Source organism: Lipotes vexillifer, unplaced genomic scaffold, assembly GCF_000442215.2.
Source record: "Lipotes vexillifer unplaced genomic scaffold, Lipotes_vexillifer_v1.1 scaffold661, whole genome shotgun sequence".
Classification (NCBI taxonomy): Eukaryota; Metazoa; Chordata; class Mammalia; order Artiodactyla; family Lipotidae; genus Lipotes; species Lipotes vexillifer.
Genome location: NW_006796183.1, coordinates 1,255,450 through 1,270,084, shown reverse-complemented (window position 1 = coordinate 1,270,084; position 14,635 = coordinate 1,255,450). Strand labels below are relative to the sequence as shown.

General features: G+C 48.6%; 1 protein-coding gene across 2 annotated transcripts in view; it reads right to left on the bottom strand.

Moving 5' to 3' along the window:
• The window catches only part of RNF220 (ring finger protein 220), a 229,704-nt gene extending 217,491 nt beyond the window's left edge, over window positions 1–12,213 (bottom strand). The window contains exons 1-2 of one of the 2 annotated variants that reach the window (XM_007468272.1): window positions 11,933–12,213; window positions 4,810–5,545 (exon numbers count right to left, since the gene is read on the bottom strand). In XM_007468272.1, the coding sequence (XP_007468334.1) occupies window positions 4,810–5,434 (625 nt within the window). In that variant the 5' untranslated portion in view covers window positions 5,435–5,545; window positions 11,933–12,213. Of the gene's footprint in view, window positions 1–4,809; window positions 5,546–11,928 lie in introns of both variants that reach the window. The other variant, XM_007468271.1, reaches the window with a different exon arrangement.
• Window positions 12,214–14,635: the final 2,422 nt, after the last annotated feature.

The window sequence follows — 14,635 nt, the reverse complement described above, 5'->3', positions numbered from 1 at the left end:
GAAGAGCGGGAGCGGGAGCGGGAGCGAGCCCAGCCGCCGGGCGGGCCAGAGGCGCGCCGAGCCAAGCCAAGCCAGGCCAGATGGCTCTGCAGCCATCAGGGACTGCTCCCGTCCAGCCCGGCCCCACTTTAGCTGTGCAAACATTTCTTTATCCCAACAAGACAATTAAACCCAGCAGCATGAAAAGGAGTCTCCATGACTGTGTTGGGAGTGAACAACCAGAAACAACCACACACATCACAGGAGTTCTCGCCCCCTCCTCCCCCACCCACCCCAGATGGGGAGGGAAAAGGGACTCCGCGAGAACCCCGGGAGCAGCTGAGCCGACAACCGGGCTAGGTCTGGGCAATCAGTACAGAGGGCACCATCTGACCCATCTTTCTGGTGATTTGTGCACCCTTTCAGAGTGGTCATCTGCTCCAGCTACAATCCAGAAGTTGAGCCTGGTGACCTGAGAACCGCCCCAAACATTCTTCCCAGCAAGAGCAATTCTCCTAAAAGCCCAGATCAAGGTCCCTACCCAGAGGTAGTCCTGGGTAGTCCCAGAGCCCTTGGTAAGTAGCCCCCCTAACACCACCCCCATGATGCGGCCAGCCCTGCTCATTCCAGGCTGCCCTGGGCCTATGTGGGCTCAGCTGATTTGATTCCTAGGACATAGGGTCTTCAAGGATACGTGCCATTGTAAAGACACATCTCAGAGTCAAAATACCATCTCTCCTACTCAGGGCTTTTCAAATTTGAATGACTTCGAATATGTCAAAGATGAGAGCAAAGCAGAACATCTGGGAACTGCTGTGAGTCACAGGGTTCCCTGCCTACCTGTGAATCTGCCTGACCACAGAGAAGGGCAAAGAAAGAGGGCCACTTGGGGTCAGTGTCCAGTGCCCATCTCTGAGGTGAGCCAGAAGGCAAGGCCCGTCATCACTTCCCAAGGGCAGTTCTGATTCCTCTCAGCCCTCAGGGCGAGCATGCATCCTAGCCAACTCCAATTGCTGTATCACCCAGACAGGAATTGGGCACAGGAGTGGTCTACAGAGAACAATCAGGAAATGCACATGATAAGAGCCAGAGTGCTAAGGGGGTAATAAATGTATAGATTCTAGCACAAGGCAGCAGAGAATACTTATTTTCCCTTTTGTTGTAAAGTTTCCTTAATGAGGAAATGTTTATTTTAAAAGCCCTGGGAAACATATCTGTAGACACTTCATATGTAAGACACACGTGGACTATTCATAATTGGTCCATAAATTTTCACCTCATTTCCCTGGACAAGGAGACTTGGAGACGGGTTCAGGGCATGACAATAAACAGGAGTTACCTCAGTCCCCTTCCTGGGGAGTCATGCATCCTCCACGAATGGCTTCTCACAAAACACTTCTCCCTTTTTCCAGGGCACATAAGTCAGTCCTGTTGAGTAAAGCCTTCTTTTTTCCATAGAGCCCAACACCTACCTCAGAAATCACCTGTGATGCCAGGTAGATGAACAGGCAAGCAAACTGGAATCATCTACTAGGAGAGACAATACTTTACCCAAATAGCTACATTTCTTTCTACAAATATGCATATTTAATCACAAAAGAAATCCTGCCTATCAGTACCCAGATTTAAGGAAAGAACACGTGTGCATTACACCATGTCTGCAGGCCCCTCTTTCAAATGCTCTCAGATGTGGACATATCTGCATATGGATGCAGTGTGTGAGCAGGGGGAGGCTGCGGGAGTAAAAACTGTCAGTGTTTCCACTGTAAAACTGATTTTTTTCATTGACTTAAAACTCAGTCATAAAACTTCTACTCTAAGTAAGGGACACACACACCCATACTCATCCCACCCCCCAGCAAACCCCTAAAGCTACGTGCTTATTTAGGAGTTTTACTGTTGTATTTAATTAAAACTTTTTTTTACTTTTATGAAAAAAATTTTATTTATATGAAGAGAATTGAAAAATCAGTCAACCATATCAAAGATTAACTCTAAATTTTAAGAATTACAAAACATAAAATATACACGGTTAATTTCTGGCAATCTGGGCAAAAGCCACTGTATCCTATCACTTTGCTCTTTTGAACACTTTCTATCCTCTCTCTTCTTGCCTCCCCACCCCCTCACTGCTCCATCTGCCCCTCAAGCTCTCCCCTTGGAAGCAGTCTTGTTTACTGTCACTCGATTATCTGAGAAATATTACTTATTTCTAAACGGTTCTGTAGGGAGGACCTGAAAGGCATCTAGTGGGAATAATCAGGCCTTCTAACGGCCCTTAAATATGTATTTACATAAAACAGACCATAAATATTCCGACACACGTCGGCATATGACAGGAGCCAAGAAAGCTGCAGCAGACTTTGTCATGGTGCCTCTTCGACCCTTCCTTACAGAAAAATGTTTCCCCAGCCTTCCAAATACTCAAAATCAAAAGCACAAATGCTCCCCAGTACAACGCTGTGAAGGCTGCTACCCCACCCAAGGGAAGGAAAGGAGAAAGAAGCACAAATCCAGGGTTATCACAGGGTAACAGTCTCCTATTCACTTTGTACCTTTATTTCTCATTTAAGATCAGTCACAAATGCAACTCTAGATAATAATGCGAGTGGACAGTCTACACTCACAGACACGCCTACAGGTCTAACGTTTGTGTAAGAGAAAAAGGAGAACACAAAATACTCATTAAAGAAAGGATATTTTAAACAAATAAAAGGGGAAAGGGCTCCAATTTATTCAACACTACAGTTTGAAGTAAAGAAGTTTCCCCACCCTTCTGATCAGAATCTCATTAATTTCAAGGTTAGAATTCCATTTCACTTTGGGAGACAGACTCATTTAATTTTTCTCCACCCAGGCGTATTCCTGTGTGAGGGATCCATCTCCATGGGGGATGGCACCCCTACACAATGCAAACCAGGCAAACGAAGAGTTATGGCTTTGACACTCAGAGGGGAATGGATATCCACATCTATGAGTGCTGACCTGACTAACAAGCTTCCTCCTGCTCTGGGGGTCTGAGACAGGTTTGGGCTAAAAAATGGAAAAATGGAGACAAGCTGGATTTGTTAGGAGACAAGAAAGGAATCTTGACCTCCAGGTGTTACTATGTGGCATGTTAGTTTTTAAGAGGATTTCATATTCAACTTGTGTTTGGAGAAAAAAGGAGCAGAATCTGTCACACCCGAACCCAGGACAGTTTTGGCCAGAGGTCAGGTTAGAGCTCGCCTTTATCACTTGCACTTCGACAAATGAAAACTAAACTACACTAAACTAAAACAGACCGATACAACGCCAATCCGTGTTCAGCAAGTATATTCCCAAAGCAGGATCAGCACACACACACACACACACACACACACACTCACACATCAGCTGTACAGAAAGGGAAAAGGTGGAATAGGAGCTAAAGCAAAGGAGAGAGAGAACATGGGCAGTTGTGCTGTCAGACAGCAGCCTTCTCCCTTAAGTGGAGAGGTCTTGGGCTTACAGACGCTGACATAAAAGACACTCTCAACATATTTCAAAACCAAAGAGCGATGGATTTACAAGGCAGGTTGATTTTATGATGACTTTTATTGAAAAGGTACGCTGGGTTTAGGCAGATGCCTTTTAGCGCAGGAAAGTTAACACAGTACCTAATTCAAGGAGACAGCCTGAGGAGGCAGTGCCGACAGGGGAGAGAGCTGCAACGTCTCTATTACTCTCCTCGGCATCATAAAGAGAAGAGAAAAAAATGACATTCGTGGGGTGGTTATAGAGAGGACGGGAGAACAAAAAATAGAGAAGAGGGGAAAGCAAACCTTAGATGTAGTTTTCTTAAGAAAATAAAATGAAGCAAATCTTAGAACAAAGGATCGGGTGGAAAAACACCCTCAGTTCATAAATTCTCACCAGGCTTGAAGAAAACTGCTCTGTGGGGTCCTACCCATAGTCCAAAAGCTTCAAAACACAATTATTTTCTGATTATATTAGAGGCGAAGATGGCAGAGGGTTCAACACTCCTATTCTACAAGTTCCAAGTTAAAGGTTTAGCCCCAACTATTAGTGAGTGGAGCCAGAGCCCAGCAAGGCACTTGCAGAACATGACAGAGCTGTTCCCTAAGCAGAAATTAATAATAGTTGTGAGCATCAAATATGGAGCAGCCACACAGGCCAGCTGTGTCCAGTCCTGAAAGGGGCTGAAAGGGAGCCCCAGGATAAGCACCCAGAAAACCTGTTAAATCCCAAGAGAAGTCGACTTTCTAGCCTTGCGATTGCAAGGAAAACACAGCTGTTTGAAATGCTTTATGGTGATTGACGACACCTTTGTCCTTCTCTGAAAAATAGCCTGATTTGGAGTAGGGCTGAGAGTTGTGAAAAATAAAATCATGTGGAGTCTGCTGGATGTGATACAATGGAAAAACTAAAAAAATAATACCGAGATCAGAGAAACATAATGAGGAGAGCAAAGAGAGGAGGGACGGACGGTTTCTTCGAGCCCCCCAAATTCCCTAGGAACCTACACTTACTAATGAAATGACATTCACTCCGGTCCATATACAGCACCCCCTCCACTCCAGAGTCCCCAGAGAATAAGCCAATCATGCCCTGGAGGGAAGGGCAGTGCAGGCCAATGTGCCTCTGGCTACCTTCAGAAAAACATTTCCTACAAGAACTATCAATGCTCACTGACAAGAGACAAGTAAATGTCAGCACTCCACAGCTATTGAATGGGAGAGAGTCAGCCCTTCCCATTACTAGGAGCATGAAAAATGCCACCGACCTGTTGAATCCTATTGTAAGGCAGGGCTTACTGGGGTTAGGGGAGGGCTGCACCAAAGTACTTACATCTGTCATTCCGATCCTCTGGGCTAGATGAGGCTTCCCGATCCGAAATGAGGCCAGAGACAGCAAAAATCTTCTTCCCAGTGTCGTCAACCTTAAGTGAACCGGGGGAGCTAGATGGCAGCTGTGTCCCAAAGTCATATTCCTTGCCATCTGCATCTGAGAAGCGCAAGTGGGGAGACTCTGTGTCATGGCAGTTTTTAAGTCGCTTGGCCGGCGTAAAGGCTGACTGATAACTCTCCCGGTCCTCAGTGGAAGCAAAGGGACGAAAGGCCCCCACTCCACTATGATTCAGCATACTGATTGGGGTGCAATCTAGATTTGGGGGAGCGAACTGAGGGTGGAGGTGTAGTAAAGAAGGGGGAAAATCACGATTGGCAAAAGTGCCCGGCACCCCACCTTGCCGATGGTACATAGAGGCAAAGGTGTAGGAGCCATTGGTGAATGGAATATGCACGTCCTTGTCTACCGAGACAGGTACACCGAAGGGTCGTGGCTGCTGACAAGGGATGGAAGCATCACGGCTAGCCTCAGCCGTGGACGCCAGGACCATCAGTGCTGGGGATGCCAGCGGGTTGGGGAGGTAGGATGAGTTCTCCATCTTGAAGGCTGCCCGGTGTAAGTCCATCGGAGTCTCTTTCTATGGCCGACGTCACACAAGAAGCAGTCTTCCCTGGGAGGGAGTGGCACCTGGGATCAGGGCAGGGAAAATTACTGGGGAATCATCCCCTTCTAAGACCTGCGGAAACAGCAAAGAGAAAGAAAGAGGGGGGAGGAAGGTCAGGGGGAGGAAAGAAAAGGGAAACCCCAAGTGATCGAAACACCATCCTTCTGGCTCACAGATGCTCGGGCAAGAGATACCACAGGCTTTAGGAGCCAGTGGGCAGCAGCATCAGACCATTTTCATTCAGGAAAATCAATAGACAACTTACTGTGATGTACGCGTAGCTGACTTTGGTCGTTACACGTTCCGGGTGAAATGCGCCTGAGCCCAGCAAAGGAAAAAAAAAAATCATAAAACCTCCAAATACAATATTCCCTGAGCAAATGAGCTTTGGAAGGCCAAGTCACCCAGTAGATTAGGTGGGGTCTATATTTTAAAGGGTTTGCACCTGCATACACTGCTCATGGCAGGCCTGGTGTTCAAACAGAGACCAAGTTCTACTCATATGACCCCCCCGCATCTGCATCCTCTCTTCATCTTCTCTAACAATGCCCTGAGACTGAAAAAATCCTAAGTCAAGCACATCTAGATCATGAACACCTCCACGTGTTAGTTGGTACAAATTGTACATGTGGATAAATCACACACATTGGCACATACATAAACACACATCTTCATGTATCATCTAAGACTGTTTCCAGAAAGATACAACAGCAGCATTATTTTTGATCCACACCCCTCCCTAATCATATAGTCTTTCTCTTTTCTGAGAAGGAACAAAACCTTCATCAATAAAGTACCTGGCGTCTCTGGCAATATTTAAAAACATAACGGGTGCCTTTGGCATATGTTCTCTGGAAGCGTCTGTCTTCCAGGGGCAGCAAAGAACTGATTGGTAATTTTAGTTACTAATGCACTCACTCTTAAGTAGATTTGTAAACTGCCTTGAATTTGCCATTGCCATTTAGAGCAAAATATTAACAAAATTTCTGACTTACTTTCCTCTGCTTACTGGCCCAGTCAGAGTTGATGTCCGCTAAAGACCCCTGGAACAAATTGTAGTTCAGAAAGACTTCTTTCAATTTCCCTTTTAAATTTAGGTTGTACATTTTCATAGCCACTGATTCTGTTTCAAAATTTATTTTGAGTAGGGGGTGGGAGAAGGGCTGTGTATGAAAGTCAGGATAACATAAGATGAATACTAGGACTTATTAGCTTCAAGAATGTACACTAAATAAAAACTTAATGAAACTTAGAGTGTAACCAGAAAGCACCATCTGCTACAAATCATAACCTCTAAATTGAGAGTCATGTCTCAAATAAAATTTACCCCCTCCCTTAAAAAAAAAACCCACCTAGATAAAGGAGTATCTCTGATATTCCCTCAGAGTGACCTCAGTTAAGCAGTAGATGAATCCTCCCGGCTTAATGCAGTGCATAGAGAGTATTTCCTTCTCCCATCCTGTAGCAGACATGTCAATGACTGTTATAAATTGGGAAGATGCATGCACACCATCAGACTGCTTCCTCATTTGGCATCTTTCCTTATGGACATCATTGCTAAATTACCAGATTATGTATCTCACATTAACGGATTTTTCTCTCTCCCAAATTTTAAATAACTTTCCTGTCAAGTGATAGCAGTGCAGGGAATGATCTGCCAAGGACAGCCAGTTAGCCTGACAAGTCTGGGAATCCTGTTCTTGGCTGTTTTCAAGTCAGATTAATGGTCATACAACATGGATGCTCCGAAAGTGGGTCCAGGGCTGTTCCAAGGGTTCTAAGCAGCTCCTCACAACAGAAATAACAAACTACTTGTCTGTCAAACAAGCAATACTATATGAGGCAAGCTGGAGAAAAGGGCAAACATAATACACTAGGGGTGAGGGGAAGGATGTTTCCCCCCCCAAAATAACCATCACCCAGAGGATTCGCTTTTTATTTTTACTTCCTGGATCACCTCATTATCTTAAATGAGTTTAATAAATTAGTAATCTGGCAACAGCACTGGACACTCCAACAGAACACAGTGAATCACTCAAACCTGGTTATTCATTTGAAACTTCATTATACTGAAAATAAATCAACAATATTTTCCCAGGCCACATCTCTTTTACTCCACTGTGTGGGCGTTGGTCTCTGTGGGGGAAGGGGGAGTGCTTTTTTTCTTTTCCCTTTTCTTTCTTACCCCCTCCTCACATTAACAACTTGTATAGATGAGGCTTCAGCAGACCACAGTCATTATGAAAATCTATAGTTAATACACTCCCAATGTCAAAATGTCATGGGTTTAAACACAGAACCCCAAATAAGAAAACTGACCCTCTTAATTAAAAAAATATGGATTGTAAGATAATCAGCTTGATGGAGCATTTGGGTGACTGTAAAGAACTGGCCAAAGGGAAAGTAAGTAACTGTTACTTTTCTGCCTCTATGCTGATTTTTTTTAATTTAGCACTTCGTGCAAATCCAGATTAAAATAACTCCAGCTATTGATCTGAGCAGTGGAATTGACATTAATTTTAGTTCACTTCTCACTTTGCAAAGGGATCAATAGGAAGTAATAACAGCTGACATCCCTGCTGAAAGGAGGAGAAAGAAGGGCTGAAGACAGAAATCGAAAAGCAACCAAATAAATCATCAGCTACTTTTCCACGGCATCAGACAAACTCCAAACAGATTGCAAAAAGTCTTTGTTGAATTAACTAAACAAGGAGGAGGGATCAATCCACGAAGCTAAATAAATTGTCTGGCAGGCAGTGAGGTTGCACGGAGGGACCAACAAATATTGAGTTTTTAAAATTTCAAATCCATGACGTGATGGGTTTGGTTCAGGGCTGTATGTGTGGCAGTTTGCTAAATCACACACCCGACCCTGGTTTAAAGTGATTACAAAACGCCAGCTAACTGAATAATTAGTGAGATCACTAATTGCGTGGTTAAACATGCCAGAACCAAGACAAATGAAACGAAGAAGCTGGCGTTTGGAACGTGAACATGTCTGAAACTGGGCTGACGTGCAGCGCTCCCCGCTCTCCGGCGCGAACTAGCCACTTTCCCATTGAAAAACCGAAAGCCAGAGAGAAAGTCTCAGAGAGCGGGCAATCTCCCACCCCAGCCTCTGACCATCCCTGTCCAGGGTCTTTCCTGACCCTCGCCGGGGATCGGTGTAAAAGGAAGAGGAGCTGCGGCTGCTTCTGCTGCCCTGAGCCAAACCCACTTGCAAATGACTGCCACAAAGAAAGCTGCAAAAGCCTCTTTCCCAGAGCCCGAGCTCTGAACGCCCACCAAACTACGACTCTGCTGGTAATTAAAACGCACACATAGCCCCCCTCTGCTTATTACAACAGGTGACATTTTTGTGGTCTCTGAACCGTTTCCAAAAGCCAAGAATTAAAATAATAGAACAAATTAAACGATATTTTTCCTTTGCATAAATAAACTTAAAAAAATTAACAGGCATCTTAAAAAGCAAAGAACAGTGGGAAATGGGGCCAGGGTGGTGGAGGGTTGTGAATAACTCAGGGAAGATTTTTTTTTTTTTTTTAAGTTCACAGGCTTCTTCGCTTGAAGAGAATTCCCGAACGCCAAATGCCCGGGGGGTATTTGGAAACACCGCTCTAACAGAAATTTTACCACCATAGGCACAAGCTCAGGAAGCAGAAGGCTAACACGGTTCCATGGCTGGGGCCAACGCCTGCGATTCACACTTGGCCTGGTATCTGTCCCAAGTTTGGGCCCCGACTCAGGCCCGGCTTGGCCAGCGGGTGGGAAGCCAAGACCACCCGGCCTGTCCGAGAATGCAGGGCCGCGGGGCTGCCGCTCAGCGAGCGGGTGCACAGTTCAGCCTCTAAGTCTTCAAACCGGGAAAACCCAACTCTTTTAGGGAAAACGGAGGAGGAAGAGGGGAAGGCGAAACCTGCATAAACTTAGGGCCAACGCAGAGCCGAGCCCACCACTCCTTGGCCTGACCTCTCCATCCAGCTCTCGGTTGCCTTTGCACAAACAATACTTTAGGTCCCAACAACCTCCGCACGAAACATCTGTTTGTAACTTTGGGGAACCGGGGCTCCAGCCAGGCAAGAACCGCTAAGTGCGACGGGCCCTCGTCCGCGGCCGGGTATGACCTGCGGGGCAGGAGCTCGGAGGAGGCTGCCTTCGATCAAAGTCCAAGGACCTCGTGCCCCTGCACAGCCCCGCCCCGCAGGTCACCCGGGTCCTGTCGCCGCGCGCCACTGCTTCGGCGGGCAGCCACCAGGCTCCTGGATTGCGGGGCTCCTGCACAGGCGGGCCGGCGCGGGGGAGCCGGGCCCTCCCGGTTCTCGGACAGCGGGCCTGGAGTGCGACAGGGAGGGCTCTGCCTCTCGCGCCGCGGCCGCTCGGCCGGCGCACACGACGCGACTCGCAGAACAGGTGTGTGGTCCCCGCTCGCTCGGCGCCCGGCCCCGTCTGTCACCGGCGTCGCCCTGTCCTCGGCCTTCCCCCACTCGCCCCGGAGTACGGCGAGAGAATTGACGCCACTTTCGCCGGGTTTCCGCGAGCCCGTAGGGATCGGCACGGAAGACGCCCTCATTGCTTTTCCTAGACGCTTTTTCTGCCTTTCCCACCTCGGCTCATTTTCCATCTGCGGGAAGAACCCCCGAGACGGGCAGAGGAGGAGGCCGGCACCCCTGACCGCTCTGTTCCCTCCTGCCTGACTCGCCGCTTCCTCTCGGCCGGCCCTTTTTTTATCTTTATTTTTCCTTTCTTTCCCCTTTGCCCCTCAAGCCGAGTCTGGTGCGGAGGCGAGAGGCGAGACGTGGCTGGTGGGCATCGTGGGCAGAGAGTGCCCGAGTCTTCCCTCTGAGCTGCTCCAGGGCGGGAGGCGGCGCGGGCCAGAGACCCCAGACTGCCGGCCCGGCCCGGCCTGGCAGGACTGAGCCCCATACCGAGAACCCCCGCCCCATACACCCGCCCGGTGCGACGCGCGCCCGGCTCGGGGCCCGGGCTCTGGCCCTCCGCTGGAGCCGCTGCCGGGCTCGAGAGAGCGCGTTCTGATCGGGAAGCGAGAGCTCTCCCCCTGCCTTCGGGTAGCCCGAGTCCCCGCTACTTCTGGGCTCCCGCGCGCCGGGCCGGCCGGGGTCCACCCGGACCTCGAGCTCTTGCAGGGGCTCCTGGAGCGGAGGACAGACCGGGCATCCCCTCGGATGGCCTCACCACCGTGGGCGGCCTCGCCCGGGGGGCCACACGGAAGCTCTCCGCCCAAGTTTGTTGTGCCCTGGAAGAAAAGGCTTTCCCTTACAAAGCACAAAGGCGAAACGCCCAGGCGGAGCCCTGAAAATCCCGGGGTTGGGGAGAGGGGCGACCAGAGGCTCGGGAGCGAGGTGGCGGGCCTGGCTCCGGGCGGAGAAGGTCTCTCCGCCCGGGCTGACGAGCGCGGCTGCGGTGGCCGCAGGATTGCAGCGCCCGGCGTGCTCGCTGAAAAGTTTTGTTCTCAAGTCGGAAGAAGAGAAATTGTTACTCAGTTTAAGGCAGGTCTAAGATAAAAATAAAACTACGAAAAGAGCCCCGCGCCGCTGTCTGTACGGCGGTCCTCCCGCCCCGCTCGGTGGAACCGCTGGGAGAGAGAGTCCCGGCCCCGAAAATCCCGGGAGACCTCTCTCGGGTCGGGCTGCTCTGAGACCAGGCCCGCGGGCCGAGCGGAGCGGGGAGTTTACCCGCTGCATTTCGAGCGGTCCACCTCTGGGCCAGCACCTGCCTCCTTCCTGCCCGCGGGGGCTTCCCCCACCCCCACCTCCACCTCCTCCACGCCCTTCACCCCCGCCCCCTCCAGGAAAGTAAGCCGAGCCCCCGGAGGCCCCAGGTTTCCAGCCTCTCCCCGGGTACCCCACCGGGCAGGCCGTGTGTTGTGTGGGGGCGGTCGAGGTCCTTTCTCATTCGGATCGCCCCTTCCCCATCCCGCCAGCAGCCTCGGGCTCCCCGCTGAGTACCACCCGGCCTGGGCCCAGCCGGAAATCACCGCGGGATCCACTGGGGAGCCGGGCAAGAGGGCATTCTGGCGTTCGACCCAAACAAAGTGGGAATGTGGCTTATTAAAAGATGGAGAGAAGGAGTCCCGCTCCCTTCCCTCGCCGCCCCTGCCCCCTCACCCTTCCTACTTGTCCAATTCCCACGTGTGGTCCCTCCCCCTCGCACCCCCCAAATAAAACACATTAAGGAAAACTCAAGACGGAAAGTTTGACTGAAGCAGCGCATGGAGTGCGCAGGGCACCGATGCCGGGAGGCACCGTCGCGAAGATCTGAGACGCGCCACTCCAGATCCCAGCCCCTTCCCCTGTCGGGAGGGGGGGCGGGGAACTGCCCGAATCCCTAGGAAACGAACCCGGAAAGTTAGCCAGGTTCCTGAGCCAGCCGGCTGCCTTCGCACCCACCCCTCTTATGTACGCACACGCATCCACACCCCTTTCTGGTCTCCATACTTGCCGTGGAAATTCCTTGGGAGAAAGGTCGCACTTTTCAGGACACGGAGGGAAGGAGGCGGTGAGTGTGGTGCATGAAAAGTCCCGGGTGCGCAGAGCCGGCGGAGGCAGCGGCGGCGGCGGCGGCGGCAGCGGCAGCAGCAGCAGCAGCAGTAGCAGCAGTAGGCGGCTGGCCCCGGGTTTGTGTTCGCGAGCTGCCTGGGATTGCATGTACAGATCAAGAGACTCGGTTGGTGTAAGAGAAGGAGCAGTGCTGCCTCTCAGCGCTGGCTCTAATCAGTGAATGAGCCTCCACTCTCCCAGGGACTCGGAGACACACACGCGCGCGCACACACACGCACATTCACACTCACACACATACAGGCACTCTGAGCACTGAATACATTAGGGCACTAAGGGACTCTGGGAAATGGAGTCCAGAGCCAGGACACTCCTGGAGCACAGACCTGCTGGCCTTCGCGAAAGAGCTCGAAAGTCTTGGGGTTTCGAGACGTTGTGGAAACTGAAGAGAGCTCCTGGTTTTGTTCACATTTACGCCCCTTGAAAGATCTCAGTAGGTGGTTTGCTGTCCTCCCTCTCTTGAACCAAAAGCTACCAAGAGTAAATGGGTATCTTTAATACTGACACCCACTGCAGCTGAATGACTCCCAAATCCTGGCTCCCTCATAAACTCTGCCTTTTTCCCAGAAAAATCTTACCTATCACTTTGCTCCTGGAATGCTTCTCTGGGTCTTTGCCTATAATAATAAGATAATAAATGAATATAAATAAAACTGTTACTTGCAGAGGGGATGGAGAGGGCCTAGTTCAGCATGCATTTTTGAGATAAAAATTGTTACTGGTGTTTATATTTACAGTTCTTTCCTTCCAAATAATTTTATATCATCCTTTAATTCACCACGTACAGAAAGATAAATAAGGGAAGTGGATGGAGAACTAACATTCCCTGAGTGACTTCTAGAAGCTGGGTTATGGGACTGAATGCCTTTACATAATCCCATTTATCCTTAGATCAATTCTGGAGATAATATTAGCACTATTTTATATATAGAAGAGGAAACTGAGGTTGAAAGGTTTTGTAACTTGCCCATAGGAACACGGTTAACTATTCTAGGGTAGCAGGTATTCCAAACTCTGGAAGGGAAACCCAACCAAAATCTATTCCTGGTTTAAGAAATCCCTCCTTTCTGTGGCTCAGTTTCTAAAACCACAGATTTCTCATCTCAGAAGAAAAAGGGGGGTGAGGTGGGGGGGGGAGTACATACTGATAATCCTCCCTCCAAAGAACCACGTGGGATTACAAATTGTCTATCTAGAAACATAGAGCCCTCACAGTCTCATTCTTGCCATTATTTCATGGTCCCTTTTTTCTTACGTTTAACATTAAGGTAGCATCTAAATATTATGTATGTTTAGGTGTACATGTGTTGTATGCATTGTTTGTATTTAAAATTTTTAGTTAGCAACTCTAATAGTTAATTTGATCAACCTAGAGGTCTATGCTTATGACTATTTCTGTCTCTGAAATTCATGAGATCAGAGCTGTTAAGGAACCTCTAAGTCTTTATCTCCACGTTGAGTCATTCATTCACACAGTGGCATTTAATGTATTAGGCACTATTCTTCCTGCTAGATTATTCTTTCCTGCTGGATTGTAAGCTTCATGAAGGCAAGAACCATGTTTGCTTTATTCAGCATTATACCTCAGCATCTAACAGTGTCAATCTCTTAGTTGAATGAATAAATGAGGATATAAAAGTAAAATGAACAAAATTTCTGCCCCCAAAGGGCTCATTATCTAGCAGGTGAGACTAGAGTTAGAAAACAATTTGATGACTGCTAAAATTAGGGTAACCATGTAATTTTTTGGCCTGAGACAAGTTTGATAGTGAAAAGAAGCACTATTAATAATTATGCTGGGGTGGAAGGGGTAAACAGGGACCATTCTGAACCAAGCATATTGAATGGTCACTCTAACTACATAAGGTGTTTTATTCATTCAATTAACAAGTATTTATTGGGAACTGTCTTGTGTGGTGTGTTGGAGAAACTACAAGCCACTTGATTTCCCTAGAAATTGAAATATGAGCATTGAGTAGCAAGAGAAAATCAGGGGAAGTGGGACAAATCATAAAAAAGTTACGTATACTAATTTAAGGAAAGTGGATGTTATTCTACAGGTGATGAGAAACCCCTAGAGGGTTTTTCAGGGGTGTGACATGATAGAATTTCTGTGTTAAAAAGAGCACTAGGGACTTCCCTGGTGGTTCAGTGGTTAAGAATCTGCCTGCTAATGCAGGGGACACAGGTTTGAGCCCTGGTCCGGGAAGATCCCACATGCCACGGAGCAACTAAGCCTGTGTGCCACAACTACTGAGCCTGCGCTCTAGAGCCCGCAAGCCACAACTACGGAGCCCACGTGCCACAACTACTGAAGCCCGTGCACGTAGAGCCTGTGGTCCACAACAAGAGAAGCCACCACAATGAGAAACCCGCGCACCACAATGAAGAGTAGCACCTGCTCGCCGCAACTAGAGAAAGCCTGCGTGCACAGCAACGAAGACCCAATGCAGCCAAAATAAATTAAAAATAAAATAAAATACAATAAAATGCCAATTCTAAGAGCAAAAGTACAAAAAAAAAGAGCACTAGTTACTGGGTGAGCAGTGTGGAGTTTTGACTGGAGGTAGGGGGACCAATTAAGGAG